Genomic DNA, 25,044 nt, shown 5'->3' on the forward strand with positions numbered 1-25,044 from the left:
ATACAAGCTGGATTCCGAAGAGGCAGAGGCACTCGAGACCAAATTGCTAACTTGCGCTGGATTATGGAGAAAGCCAGAGAGTTCCAGAAAAACATCTACTTCTGCTTCATTGACTATGCAAAAGCCTTTGACTGTGTGGACCACAACAAACTATGGCAAGTTCTTAAAGAAATGGGCGTGCCTGACCACCTTATCTATCTACTGAGAAACCTATATGTGGGACAGGAAGCAACAGTTAGAACTGGATATGGAACAACTGATTGGTTCAAAATTGGGAAAGGAGTACGACAAGGCTGTATATTGTCTCCCAGCTTATTCAACTTATATGCAGAATACATCATGCGGAAGGCTGGACTGGAGGAATCCCAAGCCGGAATTAAGATTGCCGGAAGAAATATCAACAACCTCCGATATGCAGATGACACCACTCTGATGGCAGAAAGTGAGGAGGAATTAAAGAACCTTGTAATGAGGGTGAAAGAAGAGAGTGCAAAAAACGGTCTGAAACTCAACATCAAAAAAACTAAGATCATGGCCACTGGTCCCATCACCTCCTGGGAAATAGAAGGGGAAGATATGGAGGCAGTGACAGATTTTATTTTCCTGGGCTCCATGATCACTGCAGATGGAGACAGCAGCCACGAAATTAAAAGACGCCTGCTTCTTGGGAGGAAAGCGATGACAAATCTTGACAGCATGTTAAAAAGCAGAGACATCACCTTGCCAACAAAAGTCCGAATAGTCAAAGCTATGGTTTTTCCTGTCGTGATGCATGGAAGTGAGAGCTGGACCATAAAGAAAGCAGACTGCAGACGAATTGATGCCTTTGAATTGTGGTGCTGGAGGAGACTCTTGAGAATACCCTGGACTGCAAGGAGAACAAACCTATCAATTCTAAAGGAAATCAACCCTGAGTGCTCACTGGAAGGACAGATCCTGAAGCTGAGGCTCCAGTACTTTGGCCATCTAATGAGAAGAAAAGACTCCCTGGAAAAGGCCCTGATGTTGGGAAAGTGTGATGGCAAAAGGAGAAGGGGACGACCGAGGATGAGATGGCTGGACAGTGTCTGCGAAGCAACCAACATGAATTTGACAGAACTCCGGGAGGCAGTAGAAGATAGGAGGGCCTGGCGTGCTCTGGTCCATGGGGTCACGAAGAGTCGGACACGACTAAACGACTAAACGAAAACGATGCTTAAGACTGTAGCTTTAGTGATGTTATAGGACTCATATATTGCTCTTGTCTTTTTCTTTTAAAAGGTTTCTTGGTACAGTATTTTTGGATGTGTAGCAGAAGGATGCAATCCAAAAGTCCGGTTAAGTAACTACAATCTTAAGAACACAGGAATAGTGGTAAGGATTTCTATAATAGTACTTCTCTGCTCATTTATTTAGGAATAGAATTAGAAGATACTTGTGCTTTTTCTTGTGTTAGGTACAGCTGGTATTGTACTCTTTCTTTCCAGTTTGCATTCCTAGTAATTTGCCTTACACCCATAATACTGGTATTTTTTGTAATGTCTGCATGATGCAGGGCTGAAACACATGTCAACAGAATCCAAATGGGATAATAAAACCTTAGTTTCCTTGGGTTTTTAACACCATTGCAAAGTGATGGTGTGTTCCTGTTTTACTTTTCTCCAGTTTGCTTCAGTGTATGTGAACCCTTGCTTGTTGTTCATCCATACATTTTGTGGGTGTGTACTTAAATGACTTGGGTCCAAACTATCTAAAAGACTGTATCTCTCTATGAGCCTGCCCTGGTATTAAGATAATCAGGGCAGGCCTTTCCCTCAGTCCCATCACCCTCACGGACATGCTTTGTGAGGACATGGGAGGCGGCCTTCTCTGTTGTGGCTCTCAGACTGGAACTCCTTCTCACTGGAAGCCAGGCTGGCCCCATCTTTCTTTCCCTTCCACAAGCAGGCAAAGACCTTTTCCTTAGTGACTGGCTGTCGGAGAGGATCTTTTAAAAAATGGAAAGTTGTGCTCTGTTGCCTAGGCATGTTTGTTATGTTTTCTTAACATGCACCAATATTTGCTATTTCCTTTTTATTTCTGCCAATTGCCTGTACACATTTTACTGCCCAGGACTGTTGTTTCTGTTTGAAAGCAAGCATCTATTAAACAATGCAGCATAAAAGCTCAAAATCAAAATATTGAAATAAATGAATTGGTATAAATATGAAGGTTTGAGAAGGGTGGTTGGGTGAAACAAAAAGGGAGGGAGAAGAATGAAGTGAGGAAGGAGAAGACAGGTGAAAAAAGGAGTATTGGGAGCAAGCTGTAAAGGAGCAATCCAGATGTATAGGGACAAGCAGTATGGTGCAACCCAGTGCATCCCAGAATACGCAGGAATACATGCACTCATCATAGGTGGATGGAGATATTGGGATGATCTGTTTAAATCTGCAACAAGAATTATCAAAATGACCAACAACAACCCTACAACAACCAGGGACAACATCATATACTAAGGACAACATCTAAAATAGATAGTCTACACAGATTCTTGTAGGGATTTTATGATTGGCTTTTAACTTACGCTGTGTAATTATAATGTCAAACATTGTACTTATGAATATTTTGCAGCACAGTTCTTTATTTTTGAGGTCTGTTTGGTGTAATTTACTTATTTATTTTAGTTTGTCCTAACTGAGGCATTCTTTATTGTTCAGGTGCCAGCTAAGGAAACTTGTGTTTTAGAAGTAAACGATTTAGAGCCCAACCAAAAGTACATATTTGCGGTTGCAGCCTATGACTCAGATGGAAAGCTTATTGGTGACAACATTGGAGAAACAACTAAGCCAATCCTTGCATATCCTCCTCTTTCTGCTGCAACTGTCCGAGCTTACCTGATTCAGGTAGTATATATTATTAATGAACCAGGAAGATAATGGTGCAGTAGGTGGAGGAGGCTTCCAATGATAATGGAACAACTCCATCTGGATTAATTTTCTCTTGTAAATTATATTCTTGGAAAATATAAAGGAAGATGTTTAAAATGGTCTTGATTTACCTTGTAAAGGGATTCACATTTTTATGGGCATAAAACTTGTCAAATAGAAAACATACTGAAACCTCTGGTGTCTATGAATTGCTGGGGACCTTAAGTTATTATAGCAGTATTTTCTCCAGATAGTATTTTTCTTTGTGGAAGAGGAAAATGCCTTTAAACCTTTGAAGACATACACCTAATGTCACAGCGTTTTCCTATGAAGTATAAAATTGTTTTTGGGAAAAGATTATAATCTTGATTTTCACTGATCCATCAATGCATTTGGGTTTTTCTGTAAGCTTTGCTTGCCTTGATTTGTATGAGCAAGATGACCCAGATATAGCCTGCCACTCGTTCTTGCAGAAAACCATAAACCTTTAGACTAAACTGTTATGTGGAAGAATTTTAGATTTTATAGAAATATTTCCTTCCAAGAAATTGTGCTTTCATCCAAGTTTTCAAATCTGTTCATTTCTCCTGAGTACAGAAACTCGCTGGACATCCCTGCCAGACTTTGTATCCCCTGCATCTCCTGATCAAATCTTGTACTTCTCATTTTGTTTTTCCTCCTGCTCAGTGACTCAGCATCTTCAAACACCCATGCACTCTCACCCCTTCTGACACAGTTCCACTCAATTTTAGATATTTGGTTCATAGTCATTATACTATTGTTCCATTATTCCGTTTAGCAGAGTTATGTACAGTTGTGTGAAAAAGCAAGTACTGTACACCCTCTTTGAATTCTGTGGTTTTACATATCAGGATACTGTATAGTAAAAATCCTCTGTCCTTAGCAGGTCTGAAAATTAGATAAATGCAACCTCAGATCATGACATGGTATAATATGTCACGTGTTGTTGTTCATCTGAGATTGCATTTACCTAATTTTCAGACCTGCTAAGGACCAGATTATTTTTATTATGTCCTGATACATAAAACCAGAGAATTCAAAGAGGGTGTACTTTCTTTTTCATATGATTGTACGTATGTCATGACCAGTAAAACAAGCAAAAGTGTTTGTATTGTGCTCATTCTGTGATTATTTAGTGCTACTGGGGAGATCCACATAATTGTCTTCAGAATATTATTTCATATTTTATCTTTTCTTTGGTTTGTAAATAGCCAGAAAAGTAATGGTTTATTGCTATATTTTCAACATGTTTATTATTGATTAATATAACTTTAAATAATAAATGTGAATGGAATATTCATTTTAGAATCTCTTTTCTTTTAGTTTGCTTTTCTAGTTGAAAATTATACATTATGTAAGAAGGCATTTCAACCACTATGGGACCATTTTGTTTCAGAACCTCATACTCCTGTTAGTGATGTCACCGTTGTTTCTATAAGCAGCACTCTGACAGTACCTCAGAATAGGTAATCAGCAGAGGTTTTTTCCCCTCAAATTATTAATAGAGTTCTATGATTCTTTAAAAGCAAACTGTATAGTACTTATATAATTTATATGAAAACATTTCTACAAGAAATCAAGAAAATCTGTAATCAAAATATGCATGATTATAAAATCAACATGGTTGTTGTACACTAGAACACAGATGGAATTCTAACTCCTGTCCTCTGAAGATGCCGGCCACACAGACTGGCGAAATGTTAGGAAGAAAAACCTCCACACGGCCAAACAGCCCGAAAAACCTACAACAACCATTGGGTCCCGGCCATGAACGCCTTTGAGAATATATAAAATCATCACTTTATTAATTATAATTTTCTTCTTTAATTGCACACTGAGCATCTTTCTTAGTGTTGTTTATAATTATTTAGTGCTACACCTTTATTACTTAGGAGTACCTACATTTCAAGCTACTAGCCTGATTAAACGAGTTCCTATTTTGCCAAAGAACTATGTAGATTCAAGTACCAAGACAATGTAGCATTATGTTCAGGAGAACAGTGGACTTAGCATTTCAATGTTGGTCAGCACTGACCAGCGAGCATTAGCAACGGAGCTTGTAAAGTTACTTCTGAAACTGATAGTTACAGTTAATGTTCAAAGTCCCTGGAACAGTAATTAGGGAACACTATAGTTATATTTATTAAAAATGTAACCCTTTATTCTTCTATTTCTCAAAGAATGACTAAAATAGTAGATTTGAATGTTGCCTTTTTAAAAAATCTGAATGCTGTGAGACGCTGTTCTGTGATTAAAAACAAACTGTGCCTCATCTCCATTGTCTTTGCTCCAACAACTGCATCAGAACTTGAGGTGGCAGGATGAGGCATTGTGTGGGCCAGCACTTGAAATATGTAGTGTTTGTTTCCTACTCTTTGAGGCCATACCCCCGTAAGTCTTAAAGTAATTTTTAAAAATTACTTCCATTGGAAAAAGGAGCTAATTGCAATTACCTATTTGCTTTTAATTAGTTATTTCCAGGCCCTGATTAGCAGTCATCTCATGTTGTATAGTAAGAGCATGGATGGGAATGAGATATATGAGGGGGGCAGGCATGGGCAACATTTAGTGCTATCCAGAAGATTTACCAGTTAATACAGAGCCAGTAATGGCTCCCACTTTTATTGCAGATAATTTCCATGTTCTCTTCATTATTGTGTGATATTACGATATCTCTTACACTATTTATGTTTTGCATACTTTGTAGATTAATTCCTGAAGTTCTTGTTCGGTCATCTCCAAACCTCTTGTATCTGTTCATCAGGAACATTTTTATTATTAGTGACATCGCCGTGAATGAAGGAGCTCTGTTCTGTGACTCTGTTTGTTTCAATGAGCTGAAATACAGTAAACAAGTACGGGTGCTACAATGTTGTAATGAATTATCTTTTGAATTGCTCTCACTATTCTGTCTGTTCTTACATTTTAATCCCAAACATACCCTTTCTTACTCAAATTTATGCCTGATTTGAATTTTGACGGTTGAAGTTATCTTTCCCGTAAAATGGCTTTGCTGTTGTTGAAAAAGTTGCTACAAGAGAAAAGCAATGGTTTCAAGGCTTCTTTAAGGGGAGAAACTTTTCAGCCTGTTCTCTTTATAAACCCCACAGGACTGTGGATGGCATGGGACCTGCTGACAATCACATAGGCTATGGTGAATGATTAGGAATTGCTCAGGGCTTTGTGGATATACAATGGGAAAACTGAAATCTTGCCTGTGGTGTTTCCCTGAGGCTAGTTTTAGGAAGGCAAAAATTAGGGAAAACTAGAGTGCCTGGAAATTAGTGAAAACGATGTGCCTCAGAATTCTGGAAGTTATAGTCAAAAATTATGTCAGAGCTATGTAAAATTATGTACTTTCAGAAGAATGTGGATAGACATAAATTTTCTTTTGTAATAATGTGGTTTTATAAGGGCAATCATGCAAGCCCTCTGTAACCAAACATGCGTTGATTGAATTAGATGAAGGACAGCCTACTTGGGGGGGGGGGGGGAAACGCTGCATGATCATTCTTCTGCATATAATTTTTCTTCACTGGATCTTGTCAATTGTGTTCTACTGTTAGAAACTATATCCAATGAAGCTGAATAATAGAAGATTTTGGATTAGTAAAAAACAATTCTTCCTTGCCCACAGCATACTTAAATTGTGGAATTCTCTATCAGAAAATGTAGTAATGGTTGACTTGCAAACGGTGGGTGGAATGAAAAGAGATAAAAAAATCATGAAGATTAAGACTATCAGTGGCTACAAGTCCTCATAGCTAGGAGCTACCTTCAGTATTAGAGGCATTGTGATTCCCAGTTTAAGTTGCTGGGGAACACAGGTAGGGAGAATGCTGTTGCAGACATATCTTGTTTATAGACTTCCCTAGTTGGGCACTGTGTGAGCAGAATGCTGGACTAGATAGCACTCCATATATCAAGTCAGCAGACGCAACTTACCTGTTGCTCTATTTGTAGTTTTAAAAGCAAAGCAAAGTCTGCTGCTTATATACCGCCCCATAGTGTTTCAAGTACTCTCTGGGCAGTTTACAAGTTAATTATGCAGGCTCGACATTCCCCCCCAGCAAGCTGAGTACTCATTTTACCCACCTTGGAAGGATAGAAGGCTGAGTCAACCTTTAGCCGGTTACCTGGAATTGAACCCCAGGTCGTGAGCAGTTTTGCCTGCAGTACAGCAGTTTAACCACTGCTTCACAAGGCTCCTACTTGTCTTCACTTGTCTTTGTAGGGCTACTTACCTCCTGGACATAGTCTATTTGTTTTGTTTCCCCTGTCTAAGATAGTTGTTTATCTTTGCTCTTCTATGCACCTCCCCATATACTATGCCACATCCTTGTGATCTACCATATTTTTCCATGTATAAGACACTGCCATGTATAAGACACCCGCCGCCCCACTTTTCTAACCCAAAATTAAGAAATCTAAGTGGGGCTTAGCAAGTGTGGGGGGAAAGGGATCAAAGCACTGCAGGATCGGTTTGATGCCTGCTTTCTCCCTTTGTGCTAAGTCCCACGGGGCTTAGCAAAAGGAGGGGGAAAGGGATTAAAGCAATCCCGCGACTGCATGATCGTTTTGATCCCTTTCCCCCTTATGCAGCCATGGGATTGCTTTGATCCTTTCCCTCTATACTTGCTAAGCCCCATGGGATTTAGTAAGCAGAGGGGAAAGCAAGGATCAAAGCCATCCTGCAGCGCTTTGATCCCTGCTTTCCTTTTGCTAAGGCTTAGCAAGTGGAGAAGAAAGTAGGGATCAAAGCCCTGCAGGATCACTTTGATCCCTGCTTTTCCCTCCACTTGTTTTTTATCTTCTCAGCTTACTTCCATGTATAAGACGGCCCTCAATTTTTAGTCTAAGGATTTTAGACAAAAGTATAGTCTTATACATGGAAAAATAACAGCAGTCCCTTTCACCCTTTATAAAACTCTACTGAATCATTTCCCAAACCTTTTGTGTCAGAGTTACAGCATGTGTAAACAAACTGGTACTTTGATCCAGTTTCTCCTTCTGGATCATTTACTCTTGAAAACAAGAAAAAGTTAAGCAATTGGGTAATTTTTAGAGGTTTTTTTAATTAGTTATGTAAAAAAATAATTATAATAAGAAGGTTAATGCATTGTTTCCCTTTCCCTGCTTACAACTCACATACATTACATTTAGGAATTGGCATGAAAACAGTATAGGTCTTCTTTCTATAACTCATCCCTTGTTGTTATGAATAAAAACTAATATCAGAAGTCAAGCTAAGCCATTGCATTTTCACCCATCAGGTGGCAGACATTTTAGTCATTTTTTAAAAAATTATAATTTGGTGTGCAGTTAGCTTCCTCTAATTTATAGGTGCAATATGCAATAAATTGTCTCTTTTAAAAATCACAGTGTAATAAGATCTTTTTTGGGGATTTAATGAATTTAGGCTCCTCAGAAACATCTAAAAATGGGAGACCCTGTAACTTGTGCTGTTTCATTTACTAGAAGTATATTTATTTTCTTTTTCTTTTTATTGCTGTGATGTGATATAAAGATGTACATTAAAATATGTTTTCATTTTCAGGTTGCAAGAATAACTGAATGTGGGCGAATGCTGGTGGCAATTGAACTCAGTAACTGGTTGAACGATGTACATTATGCCCTACAGTCAGTTGTCTATTGTTATGGTCTTATCGCTCCGTTGGTCTATCACAAAATACCTTCCGAACCTGTCATCCAGGTAAAAGCAGTTCTTAAAATATATTATGTAACCATCATCTGAACATTATTATTTAAAAAATCAATTAAGAGGTCTGGAGAGCATTCTTCCAATTTATTAACACTTCTTAGAAGTCATAATGGTTGAAAACTGAGACTCAGATGTGAGCATAGCATAGTGACTTTTGTCTTAAAATCCAGCAAGGGGGTAATACAGACAAAATGTTTGGGAATTCAGTATCATTTATATAGTACGGTCAAGACAAAAGCCATAAAAAGCTAGCATTGGAACAACTTGGCAACCACTGGGAAAATCTGATAGATATTTATGACTATATAGGTCTCTGAAGTTGAAGGATAAGTATTCGCCAAAAGTATTTTTTTGTCTTGGATATAGATGAATATGCTAGAATTTAAGTTATAGAAGCTACATATCTTGAGTTTGATGCATACAAAATGGTGCTGTAATTAAAACACTACTCAGACATCCTAAAAGCAGGTTAAACAAGCGTGAGGAGGAGGAGTATGTGGCATGTTTGTGTTCTATTTCAGAGGAGAACCTTAAAGTATCATTATTCAACATTGGGGGAATATAAGACTTGCCCCTTTTTATTTTGGAAGACCACAGATGTTTCTGGGATCCACAAAATGGCTGGGTTTCCTAAAACTAACTGCATTGTTTTAAAAATGTTGCATTTCTAAGCAAGACAAGGTTTCCTTTTATGTATTTGTCATGCAGTATCCTGCCACTGTGGTATTAAAATAATATCCCTGTGTTTTCAGATCATTATTAAGTGCCTCACTGTTGTCCAAGAAATCCCAAATACCATATTGCAAAGAAGACCGAGGTCATGCTATGAGAGTATTCAGCACATGATAGCTTGCTGCTGCTTTTACACAGCAAAGGTATTTATTGTTTCTAGGAAAATAACATGTGTAAGTAATTGACATAGATGAGACTGTAGCATTGGCCAGGATCCATTTGGATGCTTCATCTGGATCTGGCTGCTTCTGTGTTCTTCTCTCCCTCTTGCACTCCCCTGTGTATGCTGAAACATCTCAGGAATAAAAAATTGTGGTTCCTAAGATCAAGTGTGATGTCTCACAGAATCACTGACCAGTGCTTATATGCTGACTTTGGCTTCTAGAAGCTGAAGTCTAACGACATCTGGGGACCCAGATTTGGAAACTAATTCTGAAGATTGGAAGGAAGAGGCAGCCATGTTAGTGCTCGCACATTGGGCAAAAACAAAATAAAGATTAAAGTAAAGAAGACAAAAATGTTGTTGCACTTTAACTGCAAAATGTGGTGAGCTCATTGTACAGGATTGTGCTGGACAGGGGAATTCTCGATCAGCATGAACATAGGATTTTTTCACCGGAACACAAGGTTTCACTGAAAACCATTAAGAGGGTTCTTACTAGCATGAGCAGTGCTTCCTGTGCCCATTTTAAAACATGTTTTCCCCCAAATGTCAGTGCCTCAGAATCAAGGATACATAACTAGCATGGATGCTTTGCTAGGTTTTTTGGCTGAAGAAATGGTGAGAAATTCTGCAACATCTTAAAGACTGTCCATTTATTTTGAAATAACACTCAGTAGGTTGGAATATGCTGAGGTAATCACCAAAACCTTCTAAATAAATGGGCTCCAGAGCAAAGCAGTTTATACTGCAGTATGTTTCATGGAGTTGGGTCCAGAGAAGTGTGTGGTTTCTTTATAAATGCAGAAGTATCTCTTCTTACTCCTGAAAAACCTCTCTTCCTTAATAGTGTGTGTGTGGGGGGTTATCATTGGAGCATTGTGTCAATGGACTGGCCCCTGCCCCTGGGCATAGAAATGATTGAAACATATCCAGAAGTTTCTTTGGACCTGAGGCTTAAGTTAAAAGGTATAACCAGATTGTATGGTTTTAACAGAAGAACTTGTAGCCATTATGTAAAAAAAGATATTATCTATATTTAATAGATATTGCGATCGTGGAAGGAATATGAATTAGCAATTTTTGTTATTAACTGTGGGAAAAAGTTGTTGGATTCCTCACAGACAGCATCTCAAATGGCTATAGCTGAAGAAGGAGCAGATGAAATTCCAGAAGATGAGGTAACTGCTTGCTTTTCATTCCAGCTTTCTTTAGTATATATTTTATCTATAATATTGTACTTAATAATTGCTTTTCTGATGAAGAGGCTAACTAATGTAGTTTTGCAAAAGGTGAAGCCCTTTACATCCAAAAAGCCATGTAGTGTTACCTGTCATGTGTATGACCATTCTGTTTGGGCATTTTGGAGCAAACTGAAAACATACAAAACACACAAAATCTTGTGTGTTGATTAGGCTACCAGGTACGGTTGGCAGTCTGCTCAACTTAGCAGGCTTGTCTTAGAGGCCTAAATAAACAAAACACACCCAGTGGAGGAAAAAAATTCACCTGTTACAACACTCTGTTGTTGATCTGAAAGTGGCTAGTAAATGAAAAACTTCAAAGGGGGACTCCAGAATGAAATTACAGGTGCACAATTTCCTGTCTTAAATAGGTCACTTCTGCCACCTGTAATTTGAACTGCCATCACCTTTCTGTTGATTGAGATGTTAATTATCATAGCAATGTAAAGATGTTTGTTATCTGCATTTAATATTTAATATAGTTACCAGAGACTATATTTTTTCACATTTAATTTCCCTCAGACTTCCAGGCACTATTGGAATGAAATTCCTATGTGGGCCAGCCAGTATACCCCATGGTGGGGAATGATAAGAGTTGTAGTCCAGCAATACCTGGGGGGCATCTGTACCAAATTCCTGCTGTAACAAGGGAAATGGTTACTTGGGGATGAAATTTATAAACCTAATTGATTTCAGCAGTGTATTTAGGAGCTACATGAATCATGGATTAGCGCTGAAATTATATGCAAATAAAATATATTTTTCCCTAGCCACCAGAAATACTACCATTTATGATTTGTACAATTATTCTAGTATCTGTACCTGTAGTTGTTTTGGAACTAAATTAATTGGGAAAATAATAATCTATTAGCTAATTATTCCAGGCTCCTTCCAAAAGGCTGAAAGCACAAATAGCTGCAGTTGAAAAAGTAAATGAGAACTTAGAAGCTCTGGAAAGTAACCTGCTCAAACTGACAAAACCAGGTACATTTGATTTTTTAATCTCTACTAAGCCTATTACATACCCTAAAGACATTAAGCATAAGCTGTGGATTTTGTTGCTCCTTCTTTGAATAGTAAATAGAGATGATGATATAAGATTCATATTAATCTTACTTCTGTGTTAATCCGTTGTTGGTGTGACCTTTAAATATGAAATCTGTCAACCTTCAAACCTGGTTGTTTTTACTAATCTTTTATTTTGTTTTTAACACAATTGTTATATTGCTACTAGTCTATCAAACTTCAAAGAATTTCAGATCTTCTCAGGTATTTTCTACCCACAGAACATTTTTATAATCTTGGTGACCTTGTTGTTGTTGTTGTTGTTGTTGTTTAGTAGTTAACTTGTGTCCGACTCTTCGTGACCCCATGAACCAGAGCACGCCAAGCCCTTCTGTCTTCCACTGCCTCCTGGAGGTTGATCAAATTCATGTTGGTAGCTTCAATGATACTGTCCATCCATCTCATCCTCTGTTGTCCCCTTCTCCTCTTGCCTTCACACTTTCCCAACATCAGGGGCTTTTCCAGGGAGTCTTCTCCTCTCATGAGATGGCCAAAGTAGTGGAGCCTCAGCTTCAAGATCTGTCCTCCCAGTGAGCACCCAGGGTTGATTTCCTTTAGAATGGATAGGTTCGTTCTCCTTGCAGTCCAGGAGACTCTCAAGAGTCTCCTCCAGCACCACAATTAAAAAGCATAAATTCTTCAGCGGTCAGCTTTCTTTATTGTGCAGCTTTCACTTCCATACATCGCTACTGGAAAAACCATAGCTTTGACTATGTGGACCTTTGTCCACAAGGTGATGTCTCTGATTTTTAAGATTCTGTCTAGGTTTGTCATCTCTTTCCTCCCAAGAAGCAGGCGTCTTTTAATTTCGTGGTTGCCAAGAAAGTAAAATCTGTCACTGCCTCCATATCTTCCCCTTCTATTTGCCAGGAGGTGATGGGACCAGTGGCCATGATCTTAGTTTTTTGATATTGAGCTTCAGACCATTTTTGCGCTCTCCTCTTTAACCTTCATTAAGAGGTTCTTTAATTCCTCCTCACTTTCTGCCATCAGAGTGGTATCATCTGCATATCGGAGGTTGTTGATATTTCTTCCGACAATCTTAATTCCGTTTTGGGATTCATACAGTCCAGCCTTTTGCATGATATGTTCCGCATATAAGTTAAATAAGCAGGGAGACAATATACAGCCTTGTCGTACTCCTTTCCCAATTTTGAACCAATCAGTTGTTCCATATCCAATTCTAACTGTTGCTTCCTGTCCCACGTATAGATTTCTCAGGAGATAGATAAGGTGATCAGGCACTCCCATTTCCTTAAGAACTTGCCATAGTTTCTTGTGGTCCACACAGTCAAAGGCTTTTACGTAGCCAATGAAGCAGAAGTTTTTCTGGAACTCGCTGGCTTTCTCCATAATCCAGCGCATGTTAGCAATTTAGTCTCTAGTTCCTCTGTCCCTTCGAAATCCAGCTTGTACTTCTGGGAGTTCTCAGTTCACATACTGCTGAAGCCTACCTTGTCAATAGTTTAATTGGAATGCCATCACCTCCACTGGCCTTGTTGTTAGCCGTGCTTTCTAAGGCCCACTTGACTTCACTCTCCAGGATGTCTGGCTCAAAGTCAGCAGCCACACTATCTGGGTTGTCCAGGAATTCAGATTTTTCTGGTATAATTCCTCTATGTATTCTTGATGTTGTCTGCTTCTGTGAGGTCCCTACAATTTTTGTCCTTTGTCATGCCCACCTTTGCACAAAATGTTCCTTTAATATCTCCAATTTTCTTGAACACAACTCTGGTTTTTCCCTTTCTATTATTTTCCTCTATATCTTTGCACTGTTCATTTAAGAAGGCCCTCTTGTCTCTCCTTGCTATTCTTTGGAAGTGTGCATTCAATTTTCTGCAACTTTCCCTATCTCCCTTGCATTTTGTTTCCCCTCTTTTCTGCTATTTGTAAGGCCTTGTTGGACAGCCACTTTGCTTTCTTGCATTTCCTTTTCTTTGGGAAGGTTTTTGTTTCTGTCTCCTGTACCACGTTATGAGCCTCCATCCCTAGTTCTTCAGGCACTCTGTCCACCAAATCTAGTGCCTTAAATCTGTCCTTCACTTCCACTATCTATTCATAAGGTATTTGGTTTAGATTATACCTGACTAGCCCATGGGATGTAGTGGCGCTGCGGGCTAAACTGCAGAAGACTTTGTGTGCTGCAGGGTTAGAAGACCAGCAGTCGTAAGATCGAATCCACGCAAAGGAGTGAGCTCCTGTCGCTTTGTCCCAGCTCCTCGGCAACCGAGCAGTTCGAAAGCATGTAAATGCGAGTAGATAAATAGGTACCATCTTGGTGGGAAGGTAAACAGTGTTCCGTGTATAGCCGCGCTGGCCACGTGACAACGGAAACTGTCTTTGGACAAACACTGGCACTATGGCTTGGAAATGGGGATGAGCACCGCCCCCTAGAGTCGACAACGACTGACTAAAATGTCAAGGGGAACCTTTACCTTTACTATACCTGACTAGCCCAGTGGTTTTTCCTACTTTCTTCAGTTTAAGCTTGAATTTTGCTATATGAAGCTAATGATCAGAGCTACAATCAGCTCCAGGTCTTGTTTTTGCTGACTGTATAGAGCTTCTCCATCTTTGGCTGCAGAGAACATAATCAATCTGATTTTGGTATTGCCCATCTGGTGATTTCCATGTGTAGAGTCGCCTCTTGTGTTGTTGGAAAAGTGTGTTTGTGGTGACCAGCTTGTTCTCTTGACAAAACTCTTATTAGCCTGCTTCGTTTTGAACTCCAAGGCCAAACTTACTTGTTGTTCCTTTTATCTCTTGACTCCCTACTTTAGCGTTCTTATCCCCTATAATGAGAAGAACATCTTTCTTTCGTGTCAGTTCTAGAAGGTGTTGTAAGTCTTCATAGAATTGGTCAATTTCAGACTCTTCAGCATTGGTGGTTGGTGCATAAACTTGGATGACTGTGATGTTGAAAGGTCTGCCTTGGATTTGTACTGTAACCATTCTATCATTTTTGAGATTGTATCCCAGTACAGCTTTTCCCACTCTTTTGTTGACTATGAGGGCTACTCCATTTCTTCTATGGGATTCTTGCCCAGAATAGTAGATATGATAATCGTCTGAATTGAATTCCTGTCCATTTTAGTTCACTGATGCCTAGGATGTCAATGTTTATTCTTTCTATCTCCTGTTTGACCATATCCAGCTTACCAAGGTTCATAGATCTTACATTCCAGGTTCCTATGCAGTATTTTTCTTTGCAGCATTGGACTTTCCTTTCATTTCCATGCATATCTGCAGCTGAGTGTCCTTTTGACTTTGGCCGAACCACTTCATTAGCTCTGGAGCTACTTGTCCTTGTCCTCCGCTCTTCCTTAGTAGCATGTTGGATGCCTTCCAACCTGCAGGTCTCATCTTCCAGCGCCATATCTTTTAGCCTTTTGTTTCTGTTCATGGGGTTTTCTTGGCAAAGATACTGGAGTGGCTTGCCAGTTCCTGCTTCCAGGTGGATCACGTTTAGTCAGAACTCTCCACTATGACCTGTCCGTCTTGGGTGTCCCTGCACGGCATAGCCCATAGCTTCTCTGAGTTACTCAAGCCCCTTCGCCACGACAAGGCAGGAACTGTGAAGGGGTTGGTGACCTTAGGCACTTTCAAAATGAGAGATGACTCATAAATGGAAGAGATATAAAATGTATGAAAATACACAGCCAGGAACTTGCATTTTATTTAATAGTGCATTCTCCTTGCACTCAAAGTGCTGTCCTGGGGGGAAATTTTCAGAATGCTCTCCCTTTTAACTGGCTTGTAAAGATGGTGTGATTTGGAGAAAAGGATCTAGATTATGCACAGATTTTGGAATCATAAAATTGGAGAGCTGGAAGTTACTCCAGAATTCATTGATTCCAAACCCACCCACCCTAGTCAGGTCAGATAAACTGATGTTCCACAAATCATAGCCTCTACAACATTCCTGTGATTTCTTACAGAGCTCTGCTGGAGATCTGGCAAGCCCACAGCTGTCTTACACTTGTAGACAATTTCAAATACTGATTATGCCCTAGGGAGCTCTATAGAAGTTGAGATCAGGCTATTTGAAAAATTGCACCCTTCCTGCCCTTTCAGAATTAAAGGCACATATGGTGGAAAGAGTGCTTACTCCCAGATTCAGGAACTGGCTGCACCCATGTTAGTGCAGAAAGTAAACTAAGAAGAACAGTGGTATCAACTACCTTTGCAGGTCAACACAGGTCTCTCACTTATTGGAGGCCTTGTTGGAAGACAGTTGTTTAATGGTTTTGGTTTATTATACTTGTCAGAAGACCATCTGTCATGGATGCTTTAACTGTAGATTTCTTGCCGGGGTGGTGGAGGACCCTAAGACCCTTGGGGCTCATTCCAGTTGTACAGTTCTGTAATTCCAAGATGTTTTTATTCAGGCAGGTATCTGGCTTTGAAGTTTTTTGCTGCGGTAAGTTTTAACTAGGAGGTCCTATTTGTTTCTTTTTACTGATATCTTTTAAGGCATATGCTTTTATGATTCAGTTGCATTGTACCTAGTAGTTTAGTATTGTTGTTAACTGTTGTAAGTACCACTATTGTACAGGGAGTAAATACATTAATAAATCTCTAGCCCTAAATGTAATTTTGTGTAAAAGTGCTTAACTGTTGCTTGATTGTGTCCACAGTTTACATATCTTCCAAATTAGTCTTTTTCATGTTGCATTTTTGTTTCATCTGCTTGATTTAGGACAGGAACTTACTGGAGATGAAGATTCTTTTCTCTTGTATCCAGTAGTTTCAAATTGGCAAACAAAATCTGCTTTTAAAGAAGGTAACAATTAAATTTTTTGCAGTTTGTTCAATATTTTCACAAATGAAATAAAAGATTATTCTGAAAAGCAAAAGATGTACCTTTTAAAAAAATTCAAATCTATCTTTTGGTCTGGTCATCTTACTCTTAAACTCTACTAATTTTACTGTGAAATCTGAGTCATAAATTGTATTCTGTTTAAATATACATACCACTAGGTTCCTTTATCAGACATGAATCATCATGGGCCACATCTGAGAGTAGAAACGATCTGTATGCTTTTGTGACACTCATTGATTGTGCTGTCTCTTTTAATTTTAATCAGTTTGTATATTCCACTGGAATCTAGATGACTTAAATGCTTTTTATAGTTGTCAAGATTGCATCTTATAAGTCTGACTTAATTGAATGCATTTATACCAATATTTGTTGATAAAATTAAAGGAAATGTTTTAATTTTTTTGGAATTGAAGTATTATATGTGGAGGCACTACATTGAAGTTTTCTTGTTTAGCATAGTAAGTTGCAGTAAAGTAGGCCCATTGAGTCCTCCATATATTCCATTGGTTCAAATGGGCCCACTCTAATTCTGCTAGAGGGGGTCTATTTGAATATAATGGAAAGTGTAGAAGAGTTGACTCACTAAATCCCCGCTACTCTAGTGTGACTTACTATGCTAAACAGTTGGATTTCAGCTTATATATATTGAGTCTTGCCAAACTGTGATTCAGTGAACCCATTGAAAGTACTTTACTGAAGCTCCCGAAGTCTTTGCACAAGGGCTAATGAATCCAGAAAGTGTACTGCTCTTCAAAGTGTGTCTAGCTATGGCATCAGAGTCAAGAATTGTTGTTCATTTGCTTTCACGTATCAGGACTGTTCAGTTTCTGTGGGGGTGCCATTCCCAAGGTTGCTAAGCTGTTGGCTTAATCTACAGTAGTAGGGTAAATCATCCTGGATGACATCACAGCTGCTTCTGAAGGGCATGACTGCCTACCATTCTTCTTTCTCATAGGTGATAGAGGGCTTGCTTAATTGCCTTTCCTTGGGCCAATCATAATGGCATTATGTAACCATTGTCCTATCTGAACTCTGTCAACTGTACACTGTCAACTATCTGTGAGCTTGTAAGGTTAATAAAAGCACAGTCCTCCTGGGGGTGGGGCAGAAGACTTCTCATTCTGCTTCCTCAGACTAGTCGCCCATCAAGAGCACTGCTGGCAGACATCCCTGTGTATGGCTGACTTCTTTAACTTCTATCTCTAAGAGACTATTTGCTATCCTAATTGCTTGTGATCACAAAGCCCATTAGTCTTCTCATTTTGTGACCCCGACAAGGACCTAACCTACAAAGGAATTAGAAACACATTTTTTTCTTTCTGCTTTTTACACTATTTGAGGTTTTGGGCAAAATCCTTTTGCTGATTTATGGCACTGCTTATTAACAAGGTGTTGGTTGCATTCCCTGATGTGTGATTGGGTACCTAAACCATAATTGGCAACAGGATTCTGGATGTTAAGGAATTGTTGTAGATATCCTTATTTGCATTCCTAGTTCTGTGTACTTTCACTTCTGAATGTTGCATTTTATAAACTGCAACATGCCCAATATTAAAGGTGTAAGATACAAAGTTTATCATTTTCTCCTGTATACATGGTTTTGCTAGTTTAACAGTGCTTTGAAGTCTCCATGTATTTTTACAGAAATTTCAGTGCAGTTGTTAAATTTTGTCCTATTTTTTTTAATTTTTTTTAACATATTGTCTGAAATCCAGTAGTGTAAAGTTATGCCACATAAGGCTAACAATGTCATCAGCCATGGCCATTTTCTGCAAATTAGAAGTTTCTGATTTCCTGCTGTCCCACAGCTTCTAGGGCTTTCCTCGGGACAAAAGAGATCCCAAGGAAGCCTCACAACCTTGAGAGCGATGGGTGGAGCAGGAAACTTCTAATCCCAGTAATGAACAGTTATGTAGCATAACTTTACACTACTGGATTTCAGCCATTATAATTAAGTTTGCTTTGTTGAATGCAATAAAAATATTAATATCAATGGCAATCATTTATAAATAAATAAGCAATAAAAAGATAAAATAATCTTATATGTAAAATGACATGGAATAATGAAAATTGTTTTATATTTATACAGTGATGAAATTCAAGAAGAGTCCCCGCTTCCTTGAATATTTTGTTAAACTTGTATACAAAGCACTACAAGAAGAAAAATTTGCAAGAATATTAGAGTGGGCGGAAGAAGTACATGATTATCTTAAGAAGTAAGTACAGTATAGAAATGTAAGAGCAAACCCCTTTTTCTACTTCAGCTATTTAACTGAAAATATTCCTTAGGTCTGGCCAGCAACAAAACTTCAGAAGTTATAGCTGCAACAAAATGGCCCTTCCTCCAACATTAGCCAAAATATACTTGCATACAGTGTTGCTTGGATGTATTTTCTACATAGTTTGTAATCAGCATTCTAATGACTGATACTGTAGCAATAGCTTTTGAGCCAGGATTCTGTGACATTTTCTTTGATAATTTTCTCTTAAATATCATTTTTAACTTTTTTCTTATGTATTTTAATTATGAAAGGTCTCATTGTTGTGAAATACAGAACATTCACAATTAATATTGAAGTAGAATGTCATTTAATGATGCTGTGTATTTTGTGGATGTCGATTCTGAATTCTAAAGATCTTTTGGAAGGCAGGGATAAATGGTTGCCCACACTGAATATCAAAAACTGATTCTTGCTTTCTCTGCCGATACAAAAATTATTTTCAGTTTGTTTGTTTGTTTATCAGGCGGAATAGATTCGTTCTTGGTATCAAGCGTACTTCAAGAAAAGGTAGAAAATCTCATGGATCTGCAGAGAAAAAGAAACTCGCAACACTAGAATTTAACAAGGTAAGCAGGTTGTATCTTATTTTCTCACCCAGACTTGGGAATGGGCCAGTTGATGTTTTCAAACGTGCATTAATTGTCAATTAAAATATTAGATATGGACTAGTGACTCACCAAACCTACTCATGTGAAAGTTTTTTTGGTTTTAAAAAATATAGCAGAGTTTCAGTGGCAGCTTAACTCCATAGAAAAATTGTGAAATTCTCCATCTACTTTGAGATTCATGCCAGGCATATTAAAAGTGAATTTGCTTATATATTTTGGACTGATGTTTTGAAAAAAAAAATCAAACTGAAGCATTATTTGATGCTATGTGATCCTTAAAGGGTTTGACTTACATGGGGGCTTTAGCCACTATATAGTTATAATTGGTGAAAGGTTTCCACATTATATTTCCTATAGAAAGAAATAAAGGTTGTTTTTTTTTTTTCATTTTGCCAACTGGTCTAGTACAGCTGCTATTCAATTATACTGTAGTTCAGCCTTACAATTCTGCTACCTTCGTAAAGCTTGAAGTGTCTAATTGTGCCTTTTATCCAAGCGGACCATGTATAATGGGAAATGGGATGGGGGTAAAAAGTGCCATTTTCTAACCTCCCTTTGGTAAGATTAGCTTGTCACAACTGTTTATCCCTGAGTAGGAACAGGGCGTTTGCCAAAACTTTTCCCAATACTTTATCTGCTGAGGAAATGGGTAAGCTTTAATCACATTCCACTTAAAAAATCTCTCTTGTCCTCAACAAATTGAAAGAATTCTGTTGTTGGCCTACCTCGTTTTCTCCCTGATTACTGAGATATGTGATTGAATATCCAAAATCTTATAATCTTCCCTTCCTTCCTAAGCAGGAAGATACATTTATTAATAGTACATCTGGCAAGGCAATGGAGTCAGGCTGGATTGTCAGAAGATGAATTTACAGTACACTGTATTTGAAATGTAAATTTGAGGGAAGAAGTATTTTAAAAGTATTTAATTGTATGATATATTAAATGTGCCTGGGTTCACGTAGCTGAAGAGAAAGCATGTTAGGCTTAGTCTTCCCTCCAAGGCCACTTGGGGAACCTGTCAAAAGTGGAAAATGTCAAAACATGTCAAACATAACATAGTTCTTCATGGTTTCTGTGATTCCTTACAAATGGGTCTCTGCACCATCACAGAGGCTTGCTTTGGACTGTAATGGCTAAGTAAATACACAGGTATTTTATAAATACTAATTCAAAATAAATTACAATTTTTAATAAAAACTTAAGAATAATATATTTTCTTCTATTCATCTATCTGTTGCTGAATTTTGGAATACTATTTTTTAAAATAAATAAATAAATAAATAAATAAATAAATAAATTTATTTATTTATTTATTTATTTATTTATTTATTTATTTATTTATTTATTTATTTATTTATTTATTTATTTATCCCCCCCCCCGACAAAGTTTACTCAGAAAATCTGGATGTTCTTGTCTGTCAAGTACATAATTACAGATTTTAATTTTAAATATTGGACAGATGTTAACTATTGTGACATAGCAATATATTTTTGTTCAGATGACAGGATCACCAGCACCCAGGAGATCAAAGACTCTTAAGAAAAAAGAGTTTAAATATTTTAATAAATGTCCAGGCAGATCATATGACTCAGAAAGGTAATTCAGCTGTTTTATGTGGTCTAAATAAAATGCTGTTATGTATGTTTTTTTCTGCTGTGGTGGCATGTTTCATTGAAGGGGTTAGAAAAATATCTTAATGACTTTTTTATTCTTTAATTTTCACTGGGTGACAAGTTTTCCATTCTAGGAAATAAATCAGAATTAGTATTTCATATCATTGTAGACTCCTGGTTTGGCACTCAACTGTATCCAATCCCTATTAACCACTTTTCTCTCTACAGCATGGCAAATGTGAATAGATGAGAAAAAAAAGCAGATATGGGAAATGCAGCCATCCCAAATTCTACTGGATATTATCTCCCAGATCTGCTTTTATGTGGACAGTGAATTGTACCTCTGGAAATTGGGGAGAGATTTTTTTCTCTCTCTTTTACTTCATACCGCCAGAGAAGCATGAGCATTCACAAAGTAAATGAGTGGGAGGGAAAATGGAGGATGAGATAATAATAATATATAATAATAATTTTTTGGTAACTGTTTTATTTTTGTATTCTAATATACTGTTATTTCGGTTTTATTCAGGAGAGAAAAAGAAGAATCACGAAAATTTGCTATGCACATGTTTGTGCACAAGCTGAATTTACGTTCCAATGTCTTCCTAAAACGAAGAAGGTTCCGTTGGATATATGTTGAAGAAATGCCATGGAGGTCTCAGTTAAACATTTACCTGTCAATTGTTCACTTCAATTTGTTTAAAAAACGGATAGAAGACCTCTATAATACTGATTTTAATTCGTTACAAAATTTGAACAGGTAAAATATAATGGAATGCAATTGTTAGTCAATGAATGTAGTGCAATAAATTTAGTTATTAGTCTCTCATGGGCTAATGTCCTGGAAGTCTGGTCTGTTACACCTTTTCAGAAGTGTTCCATTTATTCCTCACCCTTTGTCTTCACAAGACAATATCTAGTTTACTTTAGTGCAGGGGTGTCCAACCTTTCACCTTCCCTGGGCCACATTAGAAGATGAAAATTTGGTTTGGGCCGCACATAAATTTGGTTTGGGCCACATGGGGGGGCAGCCCTAGCTGTCCTCCACAGCCCCGCTCCAAGCACGCTCACCGGCAGCTGCGATCTCAAACAACAGAGGCTGCCAGCTTCGACTCCAGTGGCTTTATGGGGCTGGGAGGGGGTCCACCTATTGACGGGGATGGCGCAATGCAGTCACACAGCCTCCCTCTCCCCTCCCCTCCCGCTCCTTCCTTCCCTCTCCCCCCCCTACCATTGTGACGTGCCCTGGCCACATTCCCGCCGCAAGCGCCAGCAGTGTAACTTGAAACTTTGGAATTTCTTTAAAAATAAAAAATTGCACTGGGCCGCATTATGAACCGACCTGGGCCAAATGCGGCCCACGGGCTGCAGGTTGGACAAGCCTGCTTTAGTGGAAGATATGATACACACTTGAGTAGACTGATCTCGTTCTTCCTGTGATGCCTTTTTCTTGTTTAAAACGGCTTTTTGCTTATCTAACACTGTAACTTGCTCAAGAAAGGAAAATCAGCAAGAGTTCTTTCCTATTGTACTTCTTAATTACCCCTTCTTGAAATTAATATGCAAATGGAAAGGCCTGAAAAGGAAAAAAGAAACAAGTAGGTGCTTCAGTGCTTTACAGTTTATTTTCATAGACAGGACTGTCTTAACATACCATTTCATTTACACTGTTTTGGTACTTGGTATGGTTTGGACTGTGCCCTAGATCTGAAGGGTTCAAGGATCTCTAGGTGGTTTGACTTCTAAATCTTTCCACATTTGTTTCAACTTGCAAATATATATTACTTTAATTCTTTTATTATGTTTCTTTGAACTTGGCAAATGCTTCAGAAAACAAATGCATTCAGTAAGTGAAATAGGTACACTGGTAAACAAAACTAGAACCAGTACCGTGTTTCCCCAAAAATAAGCCCTACCCTGAAAATAAGCCCTAGTATGATTTTTCAAGATGATTTAAATATAAGCTCTACCTGGAAAATAGGCCCTAGTTAAGTGAAACCCTGCCCTCCACCAGGGACTCACTGGGATCTTCCCAAGCCCTCAAGAAACACTTAAAACTTCTTCCCCTCCTCTCCCACTTCCTTCACTCACAGAGGGGCTGGGCAGCCAGGGGGGAAGGAGCTGCACGCTGCCAGAAATGTGCTTTTTGGCTGCTGAGTTCCCAACAGCTTTTGGGGCTTGCGCTTCTGCAGTGGGTGTGCTTCCCCCCCTCCAGCATGTGCCCAGGCGAGGCTAACAAAGCACAAGGTTGGAGGGGCGAGGCAATTGGAGCCCCCGCCAGCCCGCCAGCCCTCGCCCTGCCTTTAATTTCTTCCTCCCCTCTTTCTCCTACCATAACTCTTTTAACCCTCCCCTTGTTCGGATCCCTCTTCGGTGCTGGGTGCTGCTGGCAGGGCCACATGGTGAAGCAGCCGCCACCCTTTCCTCAACTGGGCTCGTGGGCTTTGGACCCCACCCCCTTCTACACCGACGCCTCCCTCTTCACTGCTGCTGTTGTTTCCCTCAAAACAAACCCAGTGCCCGCCAGCCCCAGTGGGAGGCCTCAGCCCAGGCACCACCACTGGAGGAACCCCAGCTACCATCGTGGCGCCTCCTGGCAGCGGCAGACGCACCCCTGGTGGAAGTGGCACTGGGTACTTTAAAGACGGGGAACGGGAACAGGAACAAATTAATAATAAATAAATAAAATAAATGATGGTAATTGAAGAAATGTAGATTATTGTTCTTGAAAAAAATAAACCATTGCCTGAAAATAAGTCCTAATGCATTTTTTAAAGGGAAAAATTAATATAAGACCCTGTCTTATTTTCGGGGAAACACGGTATGTGTTGCCAGAACTGCAACACATATAATAAGAACATACAGAGTGAGAAGTTATAAGTGGGGCATCCTATGACTGCAGACTTTCACTGAAGTATGCAAGGCATAACTCATTTTCTCTTAATAGCTTCCTGATATATTTGCAAAATAACAATGCTAGAAGATAAATGTTTCACATCTTTTTGTACTGCGCGTTCATTATCCTGTGACTAATAATTAGCTCTTCCCCTCCCCACTTGGCTGTTGCAGGTATGATGAGCTGGACCCTGAAATATTCTCATTGAACAATTCAGGCACCATACTGATGACAGCAACAATGGAAGAGGATGTGAAATCTTTTAAAACTATGTTTTTTGGAAGAATACCATCAGGAAAAATCAGAAAGAAAACAGGTAATAGATATAAGTCAACGATAAACATTGTATTCTCGAAGGCGTTCACAGCCGGGATCTTACGGTTGTTGTGGGTTTTTTCAGGCTCTTTGGCCGTGTTCTGAAGGTTGTTCTTCCTGACATTTCGCCAGTCTCTGTGGCTGGCAATTTCAGAGGACTGGAGTAGGAACTCTGTCCATGCATGGACAGAGTTCCTACTCCAGTCCTCTGAAGAGTTCCTACTCCAGTCCTCTGAAGATGCCATCCACAGAGACTGGCGAAACATCAGGGTCCCATCCAGGGCTGTAGTTCTGAGATTATTTTCGTGTGAACAATTTTAAAATAATGAGTGCAGACATTGTACCGCCCTACCACTGAGTTGCTTAGCCAACGATCTGAACGGACTGAAACTAAAATTTAAAAACATGGAACATGGCTTGCACATTTGGCCATAAATTTTGGATCTTTAATGTTTTCTCTGCACCATCCTCAGCTCTGTAGTTCCCTGCCTGTAGGAGAGACCTGTATGGGATTGAAATCTATCTTATGTTGGTGATTTTTAGTGGTTTAATTACAATATACACATCAATCATCCTTGCCTTTGGATTGGAAATAATTAGGATTCAGGAAAATGAAGTCCATAATTGTTAATTATCATGAATTCAAACCAAGTATTCAGGGTGTGCTTCCAC

At 38.8% G+C, this 25,044-nt stretch overlaps 1 protein-coding gene across 4 annotated transcripts in view; it reads left to right on the forward strand.

Annotated features, from left to right (window-relative positions):
• The window catches only part of CFAP54 (cilia and flagella associated protein 54), a 142,115-nt gene that overhangs the window by 46,728 nt on the left and 70,343 nt on the right, over positions 1–25,044 (forward strand). For all 4 annotated transcript variants that reach the window (XM_078376053.1, XM_078376052.1, XM_073000249.2 and 1 more), the window contains 14 exons: positions 1,261–1,353; positions 2,679–2,864; positions 4,233–4,375; positions 5,617–5,764; positions 8,467–8,622; positions 9,384–9,506; positions 10,570–10,704; positions 11,652–11,751; positions 16,532–16,615; positions 18,744–18,870; positions 19,400–19,502; positions 21,047–21,144; positions 21,691–21,921; positions 24,231–24,373. In XM_078376053.1, the coding sequence (XP_078232179.1) occupies positions 1,261–1,353; positions 2,679–2,864; positions 4,233–4,375; positions 5,617–5,764; positions 8,467–8,622; positions 9,384–9,506; positions 10,570–10,704; positions 11,652–11,751; positions 16,532–16,615; positions 18,744–18,870; positions 19,400–19,502; positions 21,047–21,144; positions 21,691–21,921; positions 24,231–24,373 (1,870 nt within the window). The remainder of the gene's footprint in view (positions 1–1,260; positions 1,354–2,678; positions 2,865–4,232; positions 4,376–5,616; positions 5,765–8,466; positions 8,623–9,383; positions 9,507–10,569; positions 10,705–11,651; positions 11,752–16,531; positions 16,616–18,743; positions 18,871–19,399; positions 19,503–21,046; positions 21,145–21,690; positions 21,922–24,230; positions 24,374–25,044) is intronic.

Source organism: Pogona vitticeps, chromosome 5 (assembly GCF_051106095.1).
Source record: "Pogona vitticeps strain Pit_001003342236 chromosome 5, PviZW2.1, whole genome shotgun sequence".
Lineage (NCBI taxonomy): Eukaryota > Metazoa > Chordata > Lepidosauria > Squamata > Agamidae > Pogona > Pogona vitticeps.